This window comes from Euleptes europaea, chromosome 11 (assembly GCF_029931775.1).
Source record: "Euleptes europaea isolate rEulEur1 chromosome 11, rEulEur1.hap1, whole genome shotgun sequence".
Taxonomy (NCBI): Eukaryota; Metazoa; Chordata; class Lepidosauria; order Squamata; family Sphaerodactylidae; genus Euleptes; species Euleptes europaea.
In genome coordinates this window covers 55,320,392-55,335,844 of record NC_079322.1, presented here as the reverse complement: position 1 = coordinate 55,335,844, position 15,453 = coordinate 55,320,392, and the positions used below count along the sequence as shown (strand labels likewise).

At 42.6% G+C, this 15,453-nt stretch overlaps 1 protein-coding gene across 1 annotated transcript in view; it reads left to right on the top strand.

The window, feature by feature from the left end:
• The window catches only part of RSU1 (Ras suppressor protein 1), an 83,301-nt gene that overhangs the window by 23,848 nt on the left and 44,000 nt on the right, over positions 1-15,453 (top strand). Inside the window, exons 3-6 of the mRNA XM_056857418.1 lie at positions 1,586-1,706; positions 5,360-5,478; positions 6,735-6,817; positions 7,140-7,254. Coding sequence (XP_056713396.1) covers positions 1,586-1,706; positions 5,360-5,478; positions 6,735-6,817; positions 7,140-7,254 — 438 coding nt within the window. The remainder of the gene's footprint in view (positions 1-1,585; positions 1,707-5,359; positions 5,479-6,734; positions 6,818-7,139; positions 7,255-15,453) is intronic.

Sequence of the window (15,453 nt, the reverse complement as noted above, 5' to 3'; positions counted from 1 at the left end):
TAAAGAATGAAGAACAGCCTTGTCTCCCTAAGCACCATGTAGTGCACCCAGGACTCTAGGCCAGCCAAGGCTTCCCTGTTGTGTGACATGGTTTTCTGTAATGTAGATTCCTTTGAATGGAAGAGAGTGTTACGAATACTGTGGACCACCAAAAATAATAATAATAATAAGTGGATTCTAGATCATATCAAGCCTGAACTGTCTCTAGAAGCTAAAATGACTAAACTGAGGCTATCACACTTTGGTCACATTATGAGAAGACAAGAGTCACTGGAAAAGACAATGATGCTAGGAAAATTTGAAGGCAGCAGGAAAAGAGGAAGACTCAACAGGAGATGGATTGACTCAATCAAGGAATCCACGGCCCTCAGCTTGCAAGGCCTGAGCAAGGCTGTTTTGGAGGACACTGATTCATAGGGTTGCCATGAATCGGAACCGACTTGACGGCACTTAACACACACAGATATTTAATAATGCTGATATACTTGCAGCAAGCACAGTTTGCACATAATGTGTGAAGTGGTCCAGAGTGAGATTGGTTGAGGTGGGGAAATGAAGTTATAGTGTTCTGCACATCTTCTTGTGTGCTCCACCCCAGCTGCTCGTGGCTTCTTTCTATATAGCCCACCTGTACAATTCAATAGCCTTCCTTTTCACGGGTTGTGAATGAGTGAACACTTAGTTAAAGGAACACAAGAATTGGCTTTCTACTCCAAATCAAGGGCTCGTCTAGTCTGTCTCTGTCCTGCACCATGGTCTTCCAAGCGCCTCTGTAAAATCTGCTTTCATAATTTTGTGTGATTGCTTCTGGGTAAAATGTCTGGTCCAAAGAAGTCAGGATGATAAATTTTGAACACATAATGCTGTACTAGTTGAACTAGTGGTTCATCTAGATCATTATTGTCTACTCTGACTCACACTGGCTCTCCGTGGACTTGGGCAGAATTATGAGCTTTGCCAGGACCTGCTACCTAGGACCCTTTTAGGTGGAGATGCCAGTTATTTAACCTACCACTGAGCCGTGGTCCCGCTCCCCAAATTTTGGCTGCATTCAGATATCACAAACCGAAGTTTATCTGTGATGGACGTGAAAGCAGCTTGTTTCTGTATGTGCATGCTCCCCACCCCCCCACCCCCACTTGTCCATGGAGTGCAGTTGAAGGCTTTGGGACGTAGAAAGGATTAAATCAAACTCCATTTTTCTGTAGAAAAGAGCAAGAATCCAGTAGCACCTTAAAGACTAACAAAATTTCTGGCAGGGTATGAGCTTTCATGAGCCACAGTTCACTTCTTCAGGATGCTTCAGATTCTGAAGTAGTGAGCTGTGGCTCACGAAAGCTCATACCCTGCCAGAAATTTTGTTAGTCTTTAAGGTGCTACTGGATTCTTGCTCTTTTCTACTGTTATTGACAGACTAACACGGCTCCCCTTTGTGATCCAGTTGTGACATCAACATGAAGGTGCTTGGGTGAACTGAAGTTTTTCATCCCACAACACAAACACAGGACCCTTCAATTCCATAAATTCCAGTTTAAAATCCTGGGGTCTTTCCCATATGTCCCAACTTGTTTCTTTCTCTTTACAGCTGTGCCGCCCAACATTGCAGACCTAAGAAATTTAGAAGTGCTCAACTTCTTCAACAATCAGATTGAGGAGCTGCCTACCCAAATCAGCAGCCTTCAGAAGCTGAAACACTTGAATCTTGGGTGCGTACCTAAGGGTTTGGTGTGGTTGCTTAAACTCTCTATAGGGTGCAGTCCAGGAAACAATCCTCTTTTTTTCGGAAAGACTGCTTTACTTTTGTTTTGGCATAGTCTCTTTTCTTCTTAAGTGGGTTCAGAATAACAGGAAAAGTTTCTCTGAAGTGCCCAAGCCTCTGATCTTTTGTACTAGTCTGAAAATAGAAATACATTATCTCTACTAATACTTAACTCACCTGTTTTCCCCAAACGAAAGGAAGGTAGAATAATATGAGTTAGTGAGCTGTTTAATATGATTCTCCCCTAATTCCCTGACTTTAAAATTTAAAAGCAGTATATGATATACAAAGGATGGAACAACATTCCCCAGTTTTTGTTAGTTTGCATTAATTAATTTGCATCTAGATTTTGTAATCCACCCTGAGCCCAGCCTTTGGGCTGGGGAGGAGGGAGTAAAAATGTAATAAATAAACAAACAAACAAATTACGTGTTTCTCATGAGAGTAGTAATAAGCATCCATGTGTTCGCTTGCTTCTGGGTTCTCTGTTATGCATAGGAAAAAAACGCAGTGTGAATTATTGCCGCATATTTAATCTCTTGTCCCTGTACCTGCAATGGGTGGGACTACAGGTGTGTTTTATTCTCATGGTTTTGTTCACAAGATGCCTGCAGGTTGTGATCAGTATGGTTGTATGTTCGGCAAACTGTATTCAAACAGTGTGCACAGTTTCTGAGCTATGCAAAACGTCAGTTGCACATATGCATTCTCAGGCTGCTTTCCTGGGGCTCCCTCTTCTGCTGGCACCTCCCATTCTGAAGAGAAATTAGCCAAGGGTTTTGGTTTTTAATTCCATTAGGAGTACTCTTACATTACAGAGTAGTAACTCTGCAGGGAATTGCAGGCCCAGAGCTCCCAGCCTGGGAACCTGAAAAGAAATTGCCTAAGGGTATGTAACACACACGCACACACAAAGAAAGGTGTCATGGCTGTGAAATGCAAGGGGAGGCATGCTGCCATCTGTGTAAGTGCAAAAGCAATACATGTAACTTAACTTGTCTCTACAAGAGACATCATGATGACCTGGGACACAGTACTCAAGCATGTATGATCTGCAGTTATTCAGCCACTATGCAAATGCAAAACCGCTTGAAATACCACCTGCATGCAAAACTTCGAAAAGGCTTGACTTGACAAAAAAAGGGGGATGTTGATTAGAGTTTTGCTAAGTTTGTGCATGCCTCATCACCAGCTGCTTTTTAAAGTCATCTTAGTTTCAAAAGCAATTGTCATTGTGTAGAACTAACTGCAGTTCTTTATATCCTTGTCCAGGTATCATAGAGTTGGAAGGGGCCATATAGGCCATCTAGTCCAAGCCTCTGCTCAATGCAGAGGCAGCCTAAAACATCCCTGACAAGTGTTGGTCCAGCTGCTGCTTGAAGAGTGCCAGTGAGGGGGAGTTCACCACCTCCCTGGGCAGACAATTCCACTGCTGAACAACTCTTAGGTCAATTATTCACTCAAAAAATTGCTGCTCTCTTGAGGCGGAGTAAAAAAAAACACCGAACTTAAAAATTATTCATGGAATCGAATCTAATTCATAAAGCCCGATGTAGCTTGGATTACTCATGAGAAAAAGGCCGCAGCATTTGACAGCGGTTGTGTCTGCCCCTGACCGTTCAGCTCTCCTCCTGCCAACAAGCTCACTATTGAGGCCCGCCCCACCTCCGTCACAACTCCGCCCATCGTAGCTCCATAGAGGGGAGACATTCGAAGGAGTGGGGGAAGGAGAACTCCTATCGGGCTCCAAACCGCTCGACTCCACTTTCATGCAACCGAATGCATGGGGAGTTCTGCCTTGGATTTGCCGCTCTCTGGATACACATTTACCCTTCCGAATTCTCAAAACTCAACAATAAGCCCCCAATGCAGAGTTTTGAGAATTTGGATGGGGAAAATGTGCATCTAGAGAGAGCGTCAAATCCAAGGCAAAACCTCCCCTGCATAAACTGCCCTTGTCTCCCTTTCTGCTTTGACTCGGCACAGTTCCCCCCCCTTCCCTTTCAGCTTTGGATTCGTTTTCCCGTTGACTTCTGTTTTCTGCTTCTGTCTGCTTTCCTTGTTTCTCTTTTAGTCCCCCCCCCCTTTTCTGATGGTGTGTCCTAACTTGTTGCTTCGTCCCCCTTTGGAATAGTTCTTTTCACTTCTCCCCTCGTGATTTACGCTCACGCTCCTTTTTTTTTTCACCTCCACCTCTTTGTTTCCCCCTTATTTTTTCTTTCTTCATTAGTGCAGCAGCCAAAGCGCCCAGGGCCATTTATGCATGGGAGGCCACACATCTCTTCTAATCTTGCCATAGAGATTTGGATTTGGCACTCAAGCGCAGATCTAGTGGCCGTGCAAAGTGCACGGAAAGGGGCGGGCTTCTGGTAGGAACAAAAAAAGAACCCTTGGCCAATAGCCGTCCCTGTGGGCGGGGAGACGTAGGAGAGGGAGGAGACATTTGCCAGGATGGGCGGGGAGAAGAAATTCAACTCCAGGAGTTTTTCATGGGACCCTCTGGCAGAAAGGGCGAGGCAAAGGGAAAGATCGTAGCAACACAGGTTTAAGTTGCTGCTGGTTTGCTGCGAATTTTATGGGCTACCTCGGGGCAGCTGTGAAAAATAGAAAATAAGGTCCAGACCAACAAAGCATCGAAACAGCAGCAAACAGCCATGAATAAATGACCTTAGTGTAAGAATTTTTCCCCTAATATCCAGCCAGTACCTTTCCGCTCATAATTTAAACCCATTATTGCGAGTCCTATCTTCTGCAGCCAACAGGAACAGCTCTCTACCCTTCTCTAAGTGACAGGCTTTTAAAAATACTTAAAGAGAGCAATCAGGTCCCCGCTCAACTCCTCTTCTCCAGATTGATGTCCTATTTGGCACCCCGTCTGGTAGTTTAGGGTGACAATTAGCAACTTCCCCTGTGAATGGTATCAGTACTGGAAAATACCATATCTCCCCCAAACTCCAAAGATGATGAGTTGTATCCTACCTGTTTGTCAGCCCCCTTTTGATCACCAAAAAGTCTATGCCAGGGATTGTGGGACTCACATAGACAAAAGGCACACCTGATTTGGGGCTGCAGTGAGAAAGGGAAACAAGATTGAGTGGAAAAGATGGCAGAGTACAGCCTATTATCCCTAGAACTACTACTCCACACTGGTCTTATAAATAGTAAAGAGTCAGGATGGCAAGGGGGGTGGATTTATCAGGGACTGGATCATGCTGTAAGCATTATGATTAGAACAAACAGGAAAAAATGATATCATGCGTTTGCTAAATGTGTGCAGTTTTTTAATCACAATATTTTTATTTCCTGTTACAGAACATGGGATGACTCGCATTTGTGATGATTACAGGCTTATTGGCTTGGTTTTCTGTACAAGGATGCTGCTTTTGCCTGTCCTGAATTTTAACTGGCTGTACTTTATTCATGTACTTCTATTTTATTTCACTTTTTAAATTCTTTTGCTTTGGGTGCCACCTGGTAGCAGAGAAGATGGCTTGCAAATATTAAACTGAATAAATAAATGGAGGTGTAGCCTTAAACTGAGACGCACACTTTCTAGTCATTGCTTGCCATGTCCACTTTACCATCTTCCCTTTTTATTAGCATGAACAGGCTCAACTCCTTGCCACGAGGATTTGGCTCCTTACCAGCCCTGGAGGTTCTTGACCTGACTTACAACAACTTAAATGAAAATTCACTGCCTGGAAACTTCTTCTATCTAAGTAAGAAACTGATTTTAAAGAACACTTTAAATCATTTTGAAAAAGTCTCTTTGCTTTCTGCAGATGAAATTTATTTGAGAGAGACTGAACTCTGAAAAGAATATTTTAGATATATATTTTCTTCCTCCTGTGAGCCTCCTTGAATATTTTTCAGCCTAGCTCAGCAATATGTGTCTTTGATCTACAATCACCTGTTGCTGGTAGGAGTTAAGTGGACTTGGCTGGCAGTTTGGTATGAGCTGGTTACTTGGTTATATTTTCTTTTATTCCGTTTCATACTTAGCTAAAGCTTTGACAAACGTAGCACCCTCCTAGGTCAGTGAAGGAGAAACTTAAGATAGCTAGCAATTAACTCCCAATCTGCTTTTCTTGATTAAAATTAAGTATGTTCTTACTTGTTTAAAAAATGAGGTTTGAATTAATGTGCATGACATATATAAAATGAAATTTTCTTCCTGCAGATAGTGCTACTCTTTAATTTTGGGCAAAGACTGGCTGTTGCTTCCTCTGTGGTATAGAATGGAAATATTAGCTCCCCACCCCCCGTGTAACTAGAAATGACAGTCTTGATCTAAGTTTGGAGATTCTGTCTACTACTGAAAGACCTTCAGTATAATATCCTTCCTCCCCACTGGATTTCCAAGTGTGTTCTGAGCCTTGGGGGCCATAAATAAAAATAAAACTAATTAAAATGCCTTGATTTTTTTTCCCCTGTCCCCTTCTGCCAAATGCACATCAAATGTTGTCTCTGTCTTTAGTGCAGATAGAAGATTTGTATAAATACACACAAAAGTTGGTATGTTCTATTAAATTGGGTTCTTGGTTATGCTGTTTGTAGACATAATAGATAAGTAGGGACCGACCAGAGCTTTTTCGGGTGGGGGTGGGTGGGAGGTTATTTTCTATTGCAAATCTGCACAATGATTAGGAATTGAAAGTAACAGAAAGTAATTTGGGCTTGTGTCCTTGCAGCCTCGCATGGAAACTGTGTTCTCCAAGCTGCCAGCGTCTGATGTTGTAGGAGTTGTTAATTGTGTCAGTCCTTTTGGATATAGATGTTTTCCTGAGCAGACCAACAGTACAATAAGCCAGTAAATCTAAGTTTGACCTGCTTGTTATTATTGTGAGCCTTGGGTATGTCAAAGGCTTTTCACCAAGTCAGGGTTATTAATCAAACCTGACACTTCAGTATTGATCAGACCTCAAATGGTTGGGTTGTATGCCACCCTGTTTATATATTGCTGTTTAATTTGCAGCCACCTTGCGTGCACTCTATCTAAGTGACAACGATTTTGAAATCCTGCCACCAGATATTGGGAAGCTCACAAAGTTGCAGATAGTAAGTAATTTATCTAAATTCTTGAAAAAAATCAATTCACTTTTGCGGCCCTGGTAAGAGTGGAATCAAGTCAATTTGCGAAAAGTAGTGGGAGGGTGGTGGTGCAGGAATTAGCCTCTATGCCTGGCATTGCCTATTGTTAATCAGTAGGCACTTGTAAGTAAATTGGAGGAATTAAATATGTGGGGTGAGAGGAAGTGGCGGAAAACTAAAGGTCTGGATGAGAATGCTGTGTAAGACATTTGTCTGTGATGTGTTCTGTCCCCCCAAATGTCTGCTTCCTTTCAACGGTGTGTCTGTCTCACCCACTGTCTCCTTGAAGATCAGCCTTCGGGATAATGACTTGATATCACTGCCTAAAGAAATTGGTGAACTCACTCAGCTTAAAGAACTTCATATCCAAGGGAACCGACTCACTGTGCTGCCTCCGGAGCTAGGTAAGACTTGTAGATATTGTGGTTAAAGATGGCTAAGGGGAGATGGAACTCAGACCCGTTCTCACTGATAACCTAAGCTGGCCGTTAACGTTTCTTTTGAAAGAAACTAAACAATTTCTGCTTTTATTGTAATATGAAGCCTGCACAAAGTTCATTTTGTGCTGTGCTACATGTTAGTATAATGGGGTTATTATCAACCTATGAAATAAAATGAAATGGCTATATATAATATAGCAATAACTGGTTGATCCTCAGTGGGTTCCTTGGCTGTTAGCACAGTTTGTTAGAGGGAAGTGTGACTGGAAGTAGTCAGGCAAGTTCCATGGGTGTCTAATGTATCTCCAAAATTCAGTTCATGAGATGGTGGCTAGGATACATGGATCACAGTTTTGTAAGATCTTGGCCCTTTTTCTGGATTTAAAAGCTTATATATAGTGCTACAATGAGAGAGAATCACAATTCACTGCAACAGCACAGTTACAACCAACTGCATGCAAGTGCCAAGAAACACTAAATTTGTAAGCATGTAAATTCTAATGACTTACCAATGGATACATTGTTTTATAAGGAAACCTAGTTTGGAAAAAGAAATCTATATTACAGAAAGCAAAGTAGTCGATGTAATTGGCGAGATGAATATGGTGGTTAGAGCATTGGACTAGGAGACCCAAGTTGGAATCCAGTAACACACACTTAGCCTAGCCTGCCTCACAGGGTTGGCAAGAGGATAAAATGGGGGAGAGGGGGATGGCATAAGCTGCTTTGCATCCCTATTCTGAAGTTTGTTGTCCCATCTGCCTTAAAAATGCTATTTTTAAAATACTTCTGTCATGGCATGTTAGGGCATATTAGTAGCTGGATAATGGTAACTAATCATGGATAACTCAAGCGTTGTTGATTCAGTAGTGAAGAGATTACACTTTGCAGATGTACCAATGCTATCTATACCAATGCTATTGGGGAGGGGCTGTGGCTCAGTGGCAGAGCCTCTGCTTTGCTTGCAGAAGGTCCCAGGTTCAATCCCCAGCATCTCCAGTTAAAGGGACTAGGCAAGTAGGTGATGTGAAAGACTCCTGCCTGAGACCCTGGAAAGCTGCTGCCAGTCTGAGTAGACAATACTGACTTTGATGGACCAAGGGTCTGAGTCAGTATAAGGCAGCTTCATGTGTTCATGCGGATCTGAGTACTAATGATGAACCTATGCTTTATGGCAGTTGTTTCCTATTTATGTTGATGAACAAAGCAATTAACACAACCTCAGATAGGAAAGCGAGAACAGAAATGGAAGAAACCAGGAGGGGCAAAGGTAAGGAGAGGAGGGGAATTAAGGTAACAGGGAAGAAGAGAGACTGCATCTTTCTGTTCGGATACACATATCACTTACATTTTAGTAGTCATGTGACTGTGATATGCTAGGACCTGTTCCCAGTGCATAGAAACAAAGCAAGAGGGTATTTACAGCAGATAAAGTAAGTGGTACTAATGCAAGCAAACCCATTGTTGCAAAACTAGAATGCAGATTATGCTCCAAACTGTTAATGGGATGATTGAGTTTCTTTTTAAAAAACACAATCCCAGTTCCCATGTTAATTATATATAACTTCCAATCAGCTATGAAGCTTCCATAGCTAGCCCTCTCTCTCCACCCCCATAGCAAAGGCATAAATATTTCCTAGAAATTCTAAGTTACAGTAAGCAAATGACAACCTGCTTGATCCCCCACAGTCCCTAAGGTGTCTTTATTTAGCCCATAAGAGCTTGTTTGGAACCCATAAATCTCACATTTCACTTCTAAAAGGGCATTTTTAGGCTTCATGGCTGCAGTCAGTTTGAAAATGGGGTGGGCAGGTTTCTACATGTTAAAAAACAATGTTAAAGAGAGATATTCATTCATTGAGTTTTGTTAACTATACTGTGTATCAGTGTTGTATTCTTTCAAAGGTAGCTGTTTCAGACCTAGAACAGAAAGGGAGCAATGTTTGTTCCTTTTAAGCCAGCTGGAAAGAAACCTGTTAAACATGTTGCTCCTACAGTAAGGTCCAAGTGTAAAACATTCACCAAGAGTAGATGGAATCCCCCATACTAGTGATAATAATTAACACTGATTTGTGTCAATCATGTGCGGTTTCAACATGACTATTGGATGTGCTGCCTGCCATGATGCAATTCCAGTGGGCTTCTCAGAGCTGACATTTTTGTTACCATTCTTGCAGTATGTGTTCAGGTGTACCTCTCTCTTCCCTCCCCCCACTCTCAGTTCAATGCATTTTAAAAGTAGATTGACTGAAAAGCCCAGTAGAGAGTAATATTCCCTATTTAAAGTCAATGCTGAGGAACTTTTTCAAGATTTTCTATTCCTTGGCTTCATCAGCAACCACGAAATCAGAAGGAGATTGAGACTGGGAGGGGCAGCCATGAAGGAGCTAGAAAAGATCCTTCAGCATAAGGATGTGCCGCTGGTGACCAAGATTAAGGTCGTTCATGCCATAGTATTCCCTATTACTATGTATGGCTGTGAAACTTGGACAATGAAGAAAGCTGACAGGAAGAAAGTCGATTCCTTTGAAATGTGGTGTTGGAGAAGATTTTTACAGATACCATGGACCACCAAAAAGGCAAATGAGTGGGCTGTAGGTCAAATCAAGCATGGACTCTCAGTAGAAGTTAAAATGACCAAATGGAGGCTGTCTTACTTTGGTCACATTATGAGAAGACTGGAGTCACTGGAAAAGACAATAATGCGAGGAAAAGTTGAAGGCAGCCAGAAAAGAGGGAGACCCAACATGAAATAGATTGACTCAATAAAGGAAGCCATGGCCCTCAGTTTGCAAGACCTGAGCAAGGCTTTAAATGATAGGATGTTTTAGAGGTCATTAATTCATAGGGTCTCTGTAAGTCTTCTATCTGCATTTAGAGATGGGGCTGTGGCTCAGATGTAGAGCATCTGCCTTGCATGCAAAAGTTCCAGGTTCAATCTCCTGCTTCTCCAGTTAAAAGGATGAGGTAGTAAGTGATGTAAAATACTTCTACCTGAGACCCTGGAGAGCCACAGCCAGCTAGAGACAGCACAGCACAGCTCTGCTTGTAGTGATTTATGGTTCGGTGCCAAATAGTTTAGGTCTGATCCTGCAAGGAAGAATAGGTCATATGTCATCAACTAGCAATGCCAATAGGTAGAATAATGTTCAGCAACAAATATGGGTGTGATTCTCATTGCATTCATTAGTACATGGTCACAGTTTAATTTCTAGTTTCTGATCTTCAGCCTCCATACTTACCTATGCCTTCTATACGAGAGAGAAACCACAGATTGAGTCAAAGAGAGAGAAACTGCATATTGTCGATTAAGCAGAGGGCGCTCTGTAGCCTTAAAAGGTGAATGCTGTCTTGATTTTTGTGTTGCTTGGAGTGAGGGATGGTGTTCAGGAGACCCTTTGTGAGTTAAGAGCCCCTCCTCCCTGAATTCCTTGTGTGGGAGCATCTTGTCAAATGGATCAACAATCCCTGCAGCCTGTTTGAAACAGTGGAATTGGGATCCTGGTGGACATTTGCAGCTGGGGTTCTAAGACAGAACATTGGTAATGGTTCTGTGAAGATGCACTAGCAATATATCTTTCTCTATTCATTTCTAGCCTTAGCTTTATTCCAAGTGACCTTTCACCTTTCAGCTATCACCAAGAGTTCGAAATTGTATAGTTATAAGACGAAAACTATGTAACCCCATGCCATGCACCTTGACTTATGAAGTCACTGTTCCCTTGCTGTGTCTTATGCTCCCTTTGTGGGGTGATGTCATTGGATGAGCTGTTAGATGGAATCCTTTCTAGGGCAGTAAAGACAGAGGAGGGAAGTGGAAGCTGTTATGAATGGGGATTCCCGTTGACTTCCATTTAACAAGCCATCTCTTAGAGTCATAGAATCATAGAGTTGGAAGGGACCACCATGGTCATCTAGTCCAACCCCATGTACAATGCAGGAAATTCACAACTCACTCCCTCCCACACCCCCGGTGACCCCTACTCCATGCCCAGAAGATAGCCAAAATGCCCTCCCTTTCCCTCTTCCGTAGGTGGAGTAATATGCATAGGGCATGCAAGCATGTTTTCAGGTGAGCATAAGAATTGTCTTTATCACCTCTCTTGCACACTATAACCATATTTTGCCCTTAGAGCTGGCAGTAGCTCCCTGGCACCACCATTCTGCTGGCACAAGAGTGCCAGTGCTATGCTAGCATTGATTCCCCACCTCCATTGGAGTGGGACACAAGGTTGATGCTGTTCTTCTGCACAAATGTTCGATGAGGATAGGATTTCTGTTAGTGTTTTTATTCTATGATAGAAGCAATCACAATTGTTTTGTGTTTGTTTCTATGCCCACATACAGGGCCCATCTAACTAGGAGGTTCTCCTGCTCAGGGCCCAAGGTGAGCTGTTCAAGAACCCCACCATGCTCTTACATGGTTCCCATTCATTTCAGTGGCTGCTTGAACAGGGCCGCTTCCCTGGAGGATTATATTCTTACGTCTGTCATCTTTCTCTTTGGGAAGCAAAGCACGTGATGTCAAACTAATAAAACCGTAAGCCCTAAAGTGTAAAGCAAAGCTGAAGAAAATCACGGTAGGCATGCTTTTACATTTAACCTAACTGTACCTTCTATGCAGTGGGCTTATCTCTTGCTTAGCCTTTAATAAAATTGGATCCAGAGGTATTTATATCCAAATAGGAAAATAAAATTAATTTCTTTCCATTCTGTTCTCAGAAAGAGAGCATGTCCTCTGATCTGAAATAGAAAAGGACACTTAAACTTCAGCCTTAGTATCAACTGTAAGAAAATTATGATAATGCATAAGGCTGTCTTTTTATATATATGATGCAGTATTAGAAGAGGGTAGGATGGCCCAGGCTAGCCTGATCTCGTCAGATCTCAGAAGCTAAGCAGGGTCAGCCCTGGTTAGTATTGGGATGGGAGACCACCAAGGAATACTAGGGTTGCTGTACAGAGGAAGGCACTGGCAAACCACCTCTGTTGGTCTCTTGCCATGAAAACCCCAAAAGGGGTCGCCATAAGTCGGCTGCGACTTGAAGGCACCTTACACACACAGAGAGAGTAGAAATAAAGGTTATGACTGAGCAGAATATCGTCCTATTGAAGTTCCCAGTCTTGCTCTTCATTAAGTTTTACCCTTATCTCTAAAAAAGGAAAGGGCAGAATGTGGAGATAGCACCTGACTTCCTAATGGGAATACAGATTTAATCAGTTTTAGGCACTTTTAATTAAAACATACTTTTAAAATAATCTAAATAGTTGTTGATGCAAAGTAGAAGATTCATTTTCTCTTGTGAAACAGAAGGCAGTTGTGTAGTAATCTACTGTCTTGCTGTTGTGAGATGCAGATTTGAATTTAGAGGAGGGATAATTGTTCGATGCAACAGCACATGCTTCACAAACAGAAGATCCCAGATTCAGTCAGTGCCCCCTCCAACTTTCAGGGTGTTGGGAAAGATCTTTTTCTGCCCCAAACCTGGAGAAATGCTGTCAGTCAGAGAAGGCCAATGATCTCTTAACGTGGTACTTATTTATCTGTTTCTTGGTGCTCCTTGAAGCTTATAGATAGAACACAGGGTGGAAATGCTTGAGAGGTTTTGCCTTGGATTTGCTGCTCTCTAGATGCATTGTCCCCATCAGAATTCTCAAAACTCTGCACGGGGGCTGATTTTTGAGTTTTGAGAATTTGGCTGGGGGAAATGTGCATTTAGAGAGAGGCAAATCCAAGGCAAAACCTCCCATGCATTTTTGCCCAAAGGGTCTTGAATGGAACAAGGGGGGAAACAAGGAGCTTCAGGTAACTCTTGACCTGGTAGCTGACTAGCCAGGTGCTGAGCTCATCATGGGCAAATGCATCACAGCCAAGCTCCTTCAGCTTAGCCATAGACGACCTTATTCTCTCTGGGCTTGGAAACCTCTTTGTGTGGCCCCATGTGGAGCAACCCCTCCTTTTTTTGGGGGGGAAGACTGAAACCAAATAGTTTCTCTCCCCAAAGCAAAGAGCTTTTGGGGAGGGGGGTGATCACCAATGCACCAATGCCATAACATCACTTCTGGTGCAACCCAGAAGTGACATCATTGTGTCAGGTGGTGCTCTAGCATTCCAGGCCATGGTAGGCTATCAGCAGCAACATGATGGCATCACTTCCAGGTTGCTCCAGAAGTAACATGAGTTACTTCTGAAGCCTCCCCTTCCCATACTTGGGGAACCCTGTCTGGACTAGACAGTACTGAGCTAGGATGGCCGATGGTTTGAATCTGTATAATGCATCTTAGTATGCCCCTATATGTATGATAGAGCCCCGTGGCTCAGAGTGGTAAGCTGCAGTACTGCAGTCAAAAGCTCTGCTCACAACCTCAAGGTTGACTCAGCCTTCCATCCTTCCGAGGTTGGTAAAATGAGTACCCAGCTTGCTGGGGGTAAAGGGAAGATGACTGGGGAAGGCACTGGCAAACCACCCCGTAATCAAAGTCTGCCTAGGAAATGTCGGGATGTGGCGTCACCCCATGGGTCAGGAATGACCCGTTGCTTGCACAGGGGACCTTTACCTTTATATGTATGATGCATTACACTGTGAGCTCTTTGAAGGAAGGGTGGGATAAAGGTGTACTTAATAAATATATATGCAGATTATTTTACATCCAATATTAACAAGTTAATGATGGATGAGAATTTTTGAACATCTTTTCTGTGTAGATGTTCAGATTATTTTAATATTATCTGTAGTGTTGTATTGATAAGAAGCCGTTGAGGAGACGACTGTCAATGAACGTACATCTCTACTTATTCATTATTATAAGGCCAGAACTGATAATGTAGAGTGGAAACATAATGCAAAACAGTAGAGTGGTGGTTACATTCCAGCCAGTCCAGGCTGTGGTGACAGGATTAACTGAAGGACTACCATTTTTTTCACAAGCAATCATTTGAAGGTTTGCAGTAGCGGTCTAATTTACACTAGCCTACATACGTCAGTTCAGATAGCTGCAACTGTGTTTGCGTTTTGTCTAGGAAGAAATAGTAACCAGTGGCAGTGTTACCATGGATCCAGAGTCTGTACGAAAGGATACTGGGTGTCCTGTTCAACATCATTCATCCTAATAGGGAATAAGATTTGTTTTATACTTTTTATCTGTGGGCAGTTTATCTTGAGCAGCTAATTTTTATTAAATAACTTTTCCTCTCACTCCTTTGTCCAGAGGCTAGCTCAAGGTATTTTAGTGCCAGAGGCAGAAAATCCCAAGAGCACCCTTTATCTTTTTGGTTAAACAATATAATTAAATCTCTGGCATTTTGGTGCCTTTTCATGGTGTGTACTCTTCCCTGCCCTAAAGGAACACAGTTTCAATCCAGACTTCCAAAGACAGTAACATTTATTTTCAAAATGTATTTGTATTTAAATCATTTTATGATATTTGATAGCTACATTAGAAATATTATGCTTCAGAGGTGAGAGTGGGGCAGTGCTCTGAGTCTGATTTAGTACAGGCAGTAAGCTGTACGACCCATTCAAGCTGGGTGTACTCAGCTCTCTACTCTTCAAGTGAAAATTTGGGTTAGGAATACCTATACTTGGAGCAAAGGAGAGCACGGCTAAATCTTGCTATGTGTATGAGTTGAGCAGGCTGACCGGTTCCTTCTCTCGATGGAACTTAACTGTGTCCGTGGCTTTAAAGACAAGTGTCATTGGTTGTTTTTTGCAGGTAATAAAATAATATTTTGGTCACATTATGAGAAGACAATAGTCACTAGAGAAGACAATCATGATAGGAAAAGTTGAGGGTAGCAGGAAAAGAGGAAGACCCAACAAGAGATGGATTGACTAACAGAGCGGTTTCTAACAGAGCGGTTCCTCAGTGGAACAGGCTTCCTCGGGAGGTGGTAAGTGCTCCTTCCCTGGAGGTTTTAAAGCAGAGACTAGATGGCCATCTGTCAGCAATGCTGATTCTTTGACCTCAGGCAGTTCATGAGAGGCATTTTATGAGAGGGAGAGCATCTTGGCCATCTTCTGGGCATGGAGTAGGGGTCACTGAAGGTGTGGGGGGGAGGTAGTTGTGAATTTCCTGCATTGGGCAGGGGGTTGGACTAGATGACCCTGGTGGTACCTTCCAACTCTATGATTCTGTGACTCAATAAAGGAAGCCACAGCCCTC